The 10,737-nt window shown below is 41.5% G+C and overlaps 1 protein-coding gene across 2 annotated transcripts in view; it reads left to right on the top strand.

Annotated features, from left to right (window-relative positions):
• The first annotated feature begins 741 nt into the window (after positions 1-741).
• The window catches only part of LOC142563732 (venom metalloproteinase antarease-like TtrivMP_A), a 56,802-nt gene continuing 46,806 nt past the window's right edge, over positions 742-10,737 (top strand). Inside the window, exons 1-4 of one of the 2 annotated variants that reach the window (XM_075674329.1) lie at positions 742-845; positions 1,617-1,783; positions 4,769-4,861; positions 7,057-7,177. In XM_075674329.1, coding sequence (XP_075530444.1) covers positions 776-845; positions 1,617-1,783; positions 4,769-4,861; positions 7,057-7,177 — 451 coding nt within the window. In that variant the 5' untranslated portion in view covers positions 742-775. The remainder of the gene's footprint in view (positions 846-1,616; positions 1,784-4,768; positions 4,862-7,056; positions 7,178-10,737) is intronic. The other variant, XM_075674330.1, reaches the window with a different exon arrangement.

Here is a 10,737-nt window from a genome sequence, read left to right as displayed (position 1 = left end):
TAAACAATTGCCTCGGGAATGTTAACTAAATCTATGCGATTATTTTCCCAGCTGTTGTGCAGGAGGAAGTGCTACGAATGCAACTAAATAACAAAAACCATCCGGTGCATAGATTTTTTTTTCATTCTTGGAACTGCGATGCCAGACATGGTACCTTCAGTTCCATGCGTTGCCTTCTATGAAATCTCATCTAATAAGTTTGCGAGCGTATTGAGTGGCCCTTTATTTATTACAGAGTTCTAAACAGGCATTTTATTTAATTTGAAACTCTAGTCTATTATAACAACACGTACCCCTCAATCGAAGAAGAGTCCAGTGACTTCGGTTTGTGGATATCGGCATCCAAACAGCCAATTGCCGCACTGCAACATACTCACTTGCCTAACGAATAAAAGTGCATATTCGGTGCAACCAGGCATACTACGGCATGACTCTAGGCACTAAATACAATTGTATTGCGCCTTCCGGTACTGATCGACGGACTTTAAAGAAGAGTGACAAGCTACCACCCTTCTGAGGGAATATTCAAGAACTTTATTGAAAGTTCACGGTCAGTCCACCACGTGCTGTATTTGCACCGGCATTGGTGACCCAAAAGCCTAGAAACTTAAAGCGTCAGTCACACTTTCTCGCACTTTCTCAATTCTGGCCCTTTGACAGGACCTGACAGGAAGAAACGTACAAAGGCGTGTTTATGTCTTTGTCTAGGGTGCTTATATTCCAGTGTAGAAGTTACGCACACATCACTGCTCAGTCGGGGCAGTACACGTGTCTAATGTACCACAGCCGAAAAAAAATGCTTGCCGTTATCGCACTCCTACAACTTATGATATGCTGCTATGCAGGTGAGTGAGTGGTCGCATGGTAAACGTTTTCTGCGATTATTCATTAAACGATGATAATGATTATATAATGTTGTAGATCGTTTAAAAGCACCGTAACGTAATTCCCGTAATGCTATGTGTTATTCCCTTTTCGGTGTTTCCTGAATTTCACGTGCAATAACTGGCAACGTAACAAAAATAGAAGTTTTCTATGAAGAATATTTGCACGCAAACGCTGCACGCACTTTATTTTCACTGTCGTGTTTCTCCCTAGAAATCCAGCCCGTTTCTCCGTCTTTATCTAACTTGAGTGCATATGTGGGCCATCGCTAACAATTATTAGAATTGCAGCTACACGAAATTAATCATATAATCGCTCAAGCCATACAGGGGTTCACAGGGAACTGTGTTAATTTGGGAATAAGTATTGGTAATAGGGGGGTCACCAACACTGCGATCTCGTCATAGTCTCAGAAAATATAGTTTTCGCTCTAAATTAATTTCTTAACAGATCAGAGGAACCTTTAGCGAAGAAAATTACAGCACATCCGAATTTGATGCTTAAAAAACACTTTAACGACATGATGGCGGCGTGACCTTTGAAATTGTGACTAGTTTTGTAACTATTATGCTTTATCATCAAAAAGCTGAGCGACTTATTTATTTGATATTGTTTTTTATTGCAAAATCCGAATTGATAGGTAAATTTATTATTCGACTTGCGTTCTTAGTCAAAAAACTATACGTTCTCATATCAATTGAAGTTGTCCCTTGTATTTTCTCTTGGACCAGCAACAGAGCTTCATATCTATCCCCATATATTACAAGAGCGTGCGACAGCTGGAAATTTGGTTCTTAAGCTTAACGAGAAAATCACGCTCAACCTTGAAAGGAGCACCGTACTGGCGGACAATGTCGTCTTCGTTACAAATGGCAACGGTATGAACGAGGTGGAAACGGTAAGTGCTAAAGCTCGTATTTTTACATTTAATAAAATCAAAATATCCTTTCAGAATGGAAATGCAGTGTTTCTACCTAATCTTCATATGTTTTTTGTTGAGGCCGAATGAATTGTTTGATCATTGTTACGTTGCAATGAATAAATGGCGGAGTATATGGCGATTGCAATCATTTCTAATAAAAAGCGGTGTTTCTTTCTCCACCGCGAGATGTGGCACAGAATTGTTGGCCATGCAATTATTTCATTCCTTGTGCAAAAAGATTTTTCAGCTACCTCTCCGCCTATGGAATAAAAATAAAGGTTTTGGGTACCAATGTTCACAATTCCACAACAGTGTGCAATATTTTGACAAATGACTCTGTCATTAGTGAAGCTGCACAGTTTCCGCTTTAATACTATTCAACACGTAATCTATGGCACGTGACTGACATAAGTTTGTTCCGACTGTAGACCCACTGAGGCCATCCTCCAATTATGGAGGACTGCTATGGTAATAGCTTTACCAGAAATGGGAATTTATTTTTCTTCTTACAACACCTGAATACGACGAAACATGGCGTAGCAGAAAACTCAATCCTGACTCAAAAGAAGCAAATTATATGTGACCTCGCCTTACAGCAGTCTATCGAGAATACGGGACCACAGTTGCCGATTGTCATTGATGTCGCGCTAATGTAATCTCTTAAAATAAAATTCTGGCGTTTAACGACCCCAAACTACACAGTGTGCTATGAGAAAAAGCTGTAGTTGTAGGCTCCACATTTATTTCGACCAACTGAGGCTCTTTAACGCACATGCAAATCTAATTGCCCGAGCCCTTTTGAGTTTCGAAATTGTGGCCGTGGACGCAGGGAAAGGGACCTAGGACATCTTGCTCAGCAGGAGCACGCATTGCCACTGAGGCACCAGGGCATGTGTCTATGCATGCATTACATGCGTGAAATTACCTGGAGCACAAATAAAATGTCTCCAATTGTGAAGCCCCAATCTGCTTTCTCGAGGTCTGGAGCGTCGTTAACTTTCATCAGAACAGCTTTCCAAGAATTTCCCGCGCGTGCTATGGGAAGAAACAGGCGTGCCATTACATACGTAGCGCATGTTGCAAACGCAAATTTCGAAAGTGCGCTTATTCTCGAAGTTTTAATGAAAAGATTGTCAGTTTCTGAAATTATCTAGCTGAGGCATACAATGTTGTTTTACGCTTGATAATGAAAAGAATCCAACCTACAAAGAAGCACAGGAAATCACAATTGTTTTAGCGTCTATTTTCTGGTGCCTTCTAATGTTTGTAGATAAGAATAGATTCAACCCCTCAGACCTCTTTGCAAAAAGAAGCATAATGCATGCATTTTTGCATGCATTATGCATTTTGCATAATGAATCCTTACCAACTAGCTCAGCTTTCTGTCGTTCTAAGCTTCATTTCTAGTACCGGCGTTCGTGTTGTCTACTTCTCTACTCTTGTGTCCTGTCTGCACGCCCCACTTCTTTTTTGCATAATGAATCCTTACCAACTAGCTCAGCTTTCTGTCGTTCTAAGCTTCATTTCTAGTACCGGCGTTCGTGTTGTCCACTTCTCTACTCTTGTGTCCTGTCTGCGCGCCTCACTTCTTTTTTGCATAATGAATCCTTACCAACTAGCTCAGCTTTCTGTCGTTCTAAGCTCCATTTCTAGTACCGGAGTTCGTGTTGTCTACTTCTCTACTCTTGTGTCCTGTCTGCACGCCCCACTTCTTTTTTGCATAATGAATCCTTACCAACTAGCTCAGCTTTCTGTCGTTCTAAGCTTCATTTCTAGTACCGGCGTTCGTGTTGTCCACTTCTCTACTTTTGTGTCCTGTCTGCACGCCTCACTTCTTTTTTGCATAATGAATCCTTACCAACTAGCTCAGCTTTCTGTCGTTCTAAGCTTCATTTCTAGTACCGGCGTTCGTGTTGTCCACTTCTCTACTTTTGTGTCCTGTCTGCACGCCTCACTTCTTTTTTGCATAATGAATCCTTACCAACTAGCTCAGCTTTCTGTCGTTCTAAGCTTCATTTCTAGTACCGGCGTTCGTGTTGTCCACTTCTCTACTTTTGTGTCCTGTCTGCACGCCTCACTTCTTTTTTTCATAATGAATCCTTACCAACTAGCTCAGCTTTCTGTCGTTCTAAGCTTCATTTCTAGTACCGGCGTTCGTGTTGTCCACTTCTCTACTCTTGTGTCCTGTCTGCACGCCTCACTTCTTTTTTTGCATAATAAATCCTTACCAACTAGCTCAGCTTTCTGTCATTCTAAGCTTCATTTCTAGTACCGGCGTTGGTGTTGTCCACTTCTCTACTTTTGTGTCCTGTCTGCACGCCTCACTTCTTTTTTGCATAATCAATCCTTACCAACTAGCTCAGCTTTCTGTCGTTCTAACCCTCAGATCTCTTCATTGTTTTCATATATGGCTATGTTCCATAACCCACTGCTGCAATTCATACAACCCGTTTCCCCAGTGCAAGCCAGCAAACCAGGGCGCGCATCTGGTTCAACTCCCTGCCTTACCGCTTTTTTATGCCACACGCTGATACATGAGGAGCGCCGTCATGTGCCTAAGCTCGTATGCCCCTTGCTATATTCGTTCAAATAAAAAAAAAATTGCAACATTGCAGGGAAATTAATACATATACTTAAAGAAAGTTTCTGATTAACAAGCTATACATTATGCTTCGTCCTGCGTTCTACATCCGCCCCTTTATGGAAATCAAAAAGCAACTACGCTATTTACAGAGGCGAAACAGTGTTCCTTCTAAAAAAAGTGATAGCATATTCTGAAATATTTGTATGTTGCAATGTGACGACGCTCGCAATTTTTTTCTGAACAATGTCAAGTTCCATGACCTAAATTAATATGGCATTCCTCGAAAATTTGAATGAACACTTCTCTACAGAAAATTCAAGAAAGATGCATTAACAGGCAGCTGCATTTCACAGCGTTAATAATAATTGCCTTTGCAGGTACAGACATCTCATATTCAAGAGACTATATACCACGACACACATTACCAAGCCTCTTTGACTGTACGACAGAAAGATGGCAACGTGGAAGTCGTAAGTAATTTATTCCGTAAAGGCCGTGCATCCTCATCACATTAGCTATCATGTAAAGGAATGAGGGATGAAGGAACCTCGAAATTTTTCTCTTTTATTTCTTTTGTCATTTTCCGGATCTTTTCTCCAACTGTAACGTTTTCTACCTAAAACAGTAACCAGACCTTTTCTCACAATCTACTGATAGTTAAAGTAATAAACGACATTTCGATGTCAGTATGTAAGATTCTGTGCGAAAAGTATCAGTAATTATTACCAAGGACAGGTTTATATTACGTGCGGTCCAACGCATTTTCGCTGAGCAGCGCTTTATATACACAACCTAAAGCATGAAGCAAGGAAAAGCTTGGGATGCTTGCGGACACAAAGTGTAGCGATGCACGAGTCCACCACCCACCACATGGCCTCACTCTACCACAGTTTCTGGGATCGGCAAAAGCCACAAGCCCCGAAAAAGAAGGCAACAAAAGTTCAACTTTATAAATAAATATAGGGCTTGAAGACAAATATATATGGCAGCCAGAATATTTAGCTGCCTTTCCTAGTTTGTGAAATTCTGTAAAGAGCAGAGCCGTTTACCAAAGCATTCGAGGGTGTAGTACAGATGGCCATAGAAGCTCACTCGTTTGATGAGTCATTTGACATCTCGCCTTACAGCGTTTGACTTCAGAGCACAACTAACACTCACGAACAGCTTCTAGATAGCACAAGGCCGGTGTACTTTGAACCACGACGTCATGCTACCTTGCCCGACAGCCATAGAACCTAATGGGGGTAGCTCCCGATGAGCCCGCGGTGATTCTGTCGTCACCGCTTTCGTCGCGCCGGACTTGGCGATTGAAATTTGGTCCACGTAGCATGACGTCATAAACCAGAGCGCACAGGCCTCCTAGCTAGGAGGCGTTGCACGCACCTATTCATCATAGATTCCTATCGTCACATATAAAAAATATTACAACTGGCAACTGATGTGCACGTTTGCAGGGGCGGCTAATGTGCTGTTATTTAACGTTTCTCTCAGAGAACCATGCTTTGTATCCTTCTAATCTACCAACAATAAAGAATAAAGTTATCCTGGGATAAAGTGAAGTCCGAAGTTTGAAAGTGTCGCATTGAAGTCAGTGGAACGAAATAGTTCTATGGTGCCGCAAGTTCCAACATATTTTCGCGCATTTCGGTCATTATTTCTGAAAAGTTCAAGACTTCTCTCGAAAATAAATAACATATTTGCTTGGGAAGTGTTCTTTTCTTTTTATATATGTATACGATCATAAAAAACATCTGTCTAGATGAATAGATAACGTTACCTTTTTGACGTGGCATTGAACTGCTGCGGGGATGAACAGATGTCTGCACCATGTATTCGAGTTCACGTCACATTTAAGTTTAATAACTCTGTAAGGCCCATCGTATCATTTGTACTGCGCCGAGTTCGATACTTCTAAATGCTTAGTAAGTTACGGTAAACCTAACTCGCCGCCAATATTGGCCTTTCTGAGGCGCTGAACCTGTGTTTTCTTTGAAAATCATCTAAAAAACAAATTTCAAATGAAAAATTACTGGTTTTATTAGGCTCCTGTTTGAATAAAATTTCATAGTGTTTGTTTGCGGCCATAAATGAAGCCACATTTGTGGCCATACATACGGCCATAAATGAAGGTCACGAATTGCTTTAACTTCTCTCGATGTGGGACTCTCTTTGGGCACTACAAGATTAAAGGATGAATAGCGTACTCCAAGAATATCACCAGCACAAGCTGAATTATCTAACATTCTCTCATCTCGCCTTACATTGTAAATCATGTCTCTGTAAATCCATCTTCGACAACAGAGTCATTTCTCTCTGTCACCCGAACCAACCACACGAGAAATCTCGGATGCCTATCATATCACCAAAAATGTCACCCTGCGTGTAAGCCAATCATCCTTATTACCACATGATAAAGAATACAATTTTATTAATCAACATATACACGTGCCTTAGGTGCATGCTGTTTTTATACCCCCTCTTCACAATGTATTTTTCCATATGAGAACATCAGTTGTAAGTAAAGAGCGCGTGTGATGTGTCTTTCTTTTCTACGTCTTCCATGATTTTAGCGCTGTAAGTTTATATTAATCTTTATTTTTGTTCATTTTAAATACAGAAAATTTGTAAGACTTAAATTGTTACCCTGGTACCCTTTCTTCCGTAGGAAGGTATCATCAATGACAACCTGAGAATTAAGCCTCTCCCTGAAGGCGAACGTTCCCTGCAAGGTCAGATGCTGCACACGATATACGAAGTAGATGTGAAAGAAAATTTCATCAGTGCAGGTGAGCAGTTTTCCTTCTTTCTTCCGCAGTGGTACGAATTTGATGGGCATAAATATACCGGGAGCATATGATACCTAACTTGCCAGCTTGCTCAAGATAGGCCTGAAAATACTTTTTCACAGCGTGAAACAATGGTTCCGCTTTCTCAGAGCCATGTCAGTTACCGCTAGCTGTCCATGAAAAACAAAGCCGTGTCTAAGTAGAAGTTTCACGCAAGCATTGTAGAAATGGCGCGATGAACGCTGTGCAGCCTTGGTAGAAAAAGAAGGCTTGGCGTAGGATATCAAAATTACCTAGTCTATACGAGAAACGCACAACTTACAGAAAGCAATAATTACAGAGCTGAAATTTTTACCGTGAAATGTTCTGAACGTGCCTTGTAAGATCAGACACAGTAACTTTCAGTGCATGCGGAAGAACCAAAATCAATTTCATTTGTGGGTAATTCCCGACACCCCAATGCAGCCAGCTATTATTCAATCTTGTGAGCAACACAAGGTAGCTGGTGGTGTCTTAAAATTAATTAGAATCTTTTCTTCAGCGCTCTTAGAGTTCCATCGTCGTTTTATAGCGGCGCAAGGGACTCTCGAGGCAGACGGTCATCGTGCTGTCACGAACCACAGCGCATGCGTGGCCTGAAAGTCTCCAAGAGAGGCGAGGTATACGCAGCGTGTTTCGCTGTGAAATCAAGGGCAGCTTTGCGCCTTCCGCTGCTGGCATGAGCGTTGTGAGCGCGAAATCTGGGCGTTGCTATTTTTCAAGTATGTGCATAGAACAGCGTGATGCTACAGTGGGCTGAGTGGACCGCAAATTTGAAGCTACGAAGGCCGACGGTTTCCCCTCGAATGCATGTCATGCTTATCATCATTTATTATACCCATAAGCGCCCTTGCGGGTATTACATGAGGGGGGGGGGGGGGGGGGCAACGTTTGAAAAATGTTGGCGCACATCAGCCATGTAAGTTGTCAGAAAAATTAAACATTAATAATAAAGCTCAGACACAGGCAATCATTCAAGTAAGAATAAATGAAATAAAAAAATTACGCATAACAAGCTGCGACATCTTGGATAAAGTAAGAGGGGGAGACAACATTCGATAAGTGTTTTCATACATCAAACATATTCAGTTGTTACAAGAATGATACACTAATATAAAAGCTCAGACACGGTAAATGAAACAATTCGCAACAACTAAATGATGCTACGAAAGTTACAGGGGTCAGTGTATGTGTTTCGTTAACAGCTCTCGAAATTGTTTTGGATTTCTTTCATTGACAATGAGATCAGGCAAGCTATTGCGGGATTAAATTACAGAGTATAGAAACCATTGACGAAAAGCCTCAGCAGACCGCTGCGAACACTGTATACTGATACAGTTAAAAAGGCAGCGAAAGGCCCGGGTAGGGTGCAATAGAAGTGTTCCTTGTAGAGCACGGAAACTCTAATAGAGCTTATGAAAAGGACATAGCTTGTTGATTGTTCAGCGCAAGAGCAGAGTAGTAAGAACAAAGGCTGATTTCACATTGGAGATTCTGATGCGACGGTCGCAATTAGGGGAAAGGAAGCAAGCCGCACAATTTTGTATGGATTCCATAGCATCACTTAGATAACTTTGATGGTAGAGACCAGACGGCAGACGCGTAGTGGAGATGACTGCGCTCAAAGGGTAAATAAGCTTGCAGACAGATGATGGACATAGTGCAAGGCATTTCCTCAAAAAGCCAGGTGTTCTTGCTGAGTTAGTGGCTATTTTTGACACGTCTTCACTCCAGTTAAGTGAGCTTGTTAATTCGGCGCCGAGATACCGATTCAAATTTGCTTGTTCCATTGCTGTGGAATTAAAGTAATACTTAAAGCTGAGGTTAGAGTTCCTCCAAGATATCTGAATGAACATGCATTTTAACGTGCTTGGTACCAACTGCCCGCGAGAGTACCACGTAGTTATTCCATAAGGTCATTCTGCACTATAGATTGGTAATTTGTGCTAGCAATGCGCCGACAGACAACGCGGTCGTCGGCAGAAAGGCGGATACAAGAGGGGAGGCTGACTGGAAGGTCGTTAATGAAGATGATAAAAATGAGGTGACCAAGAACTGACCCCTGCGGGACACTGGATATAAATTTGTTCGTACTAGATGCATGACTGCAGGTTGCTGTGAATTGGCTGCGAATAAATATAAAGCTCGGAATGCAAGATAAAACTAAGGGGTCGGGGAAGATGCATGAAATTTACTCATTAAGCGGTGACGTGGAACCTGAAGAAAGACTTTCAGGAGTCGAGATATATGACATCGGTCTGCAGACCGGAATTCAAGTTCAAATGCACGTCGCATGCATATTCGTATAGCCGGGTTTCACATGATAGGCCGGCACGATAGCCGGGCTGTTCTGGAAAAAGGAACAGGTGAAGATCGAGGTGCCCATCTGATGCGAGTAGATTATGTGCTGCGGTAATTTACAAGTAATACAGGTTAAAAATGTGGGCCGGTAATTTGACACTTCAGGCCAATTTCCTCATTAAAAAACCGGAACAACTTTGCTTAGACTCCAGTCGTTAGGAACGGTGCTACCCAGAGATTGCGTGAAGTTATTATGAAGTATTTCGCTTGCAATTAGTTTTGTAGCTTTGATACTTTTAACTGCTACATTATCCGATCCCGACGCATAAGAAATGTTAAGGTTCTTAAATTCGTAATTCCTTCGAGTGAAATGATAATGGGGGCATTTGGAAAAAAATAGAGTTCGACACAACAGAAATATTATCAGAGCGTTCATGCGCCAAACCGGAAGAGAAAACATTTATGACCTCGGGGCGCTGATCAATAGGTACTTGTGAGCTGCCTTATTAAAGCAAGCATATGCCATGGGACGTGTATTACTTTGAAGATAATAGATTGCGGAATTTTTTAAGAATTTCTTTGCAAAATGATTTGCATGTGCTGATGGTGAAACTTTACTTTTACCTTCATAGTGTACTACTGTACTGTCGTAGGCTTGTGAAGTACTTCTATTTCAGAGTACTGCAGCTAGGTTTGCTTGTCGAAATAATCGCTTCACTTCCTGGATAGCTTTCCTAAAGTATTTGAGAACCAAGGCTTCTTGGCATCCCCACGAATGCGAACAAGTGGAACGTATGATTCTATTAAGCATTTAATCCTGTGCTTGTGAATAAGTCAGTTTTGCTCAAGTGTTCTTAGTACAGACGACCGCCTAAAATGCATGATAAATTGATGTAGCTCTCCATTATTTTGGTGAAATTGGCCTTCTTTAAAATCCCGAATGTAGTTTTTTGATGGTTGACGGACAGCAACGGGGGCGAATAGGTCATATAATGGCATATTATGCTCAAAGACAAGCTCAACTGTATTTTGGTCACGAGTGGCCATTCCCACTGACTGGAAAATAAACTTTAAAAATCAGACTCAAGTCAAGGAAGTCCCTTGAGAGACAGGAGTGTGCAGTTAAGTTGTTCCCGTTATTATCAGGCAAATTAAAATTTCTGCAAAGAATATAGTTAGCTCGTGTGAAACGGAAATTTAGGTCAAGTTGGACTGAGTAG

The sequence above is a fragment of the Dermacentor variabilis genome, chromosome 11 (assembly GCF_050947875.1).
Source record: "Dermacentor variabilis isolate Ectoservices chromosome 11, ASM5094787v1, whole genome shotgun sequence".
NCBI lineage: Eukaryota > Metazoa > Arthropoda > Arachnida > Ixodida > Ixodidae > Dermacentor > Dermacentor variabilis.
The sequence above is the reverse complement of the archived record's forward strand: the minus strand, read 5'-3'. Positions and strand labels throughout refer to the sequence as shown.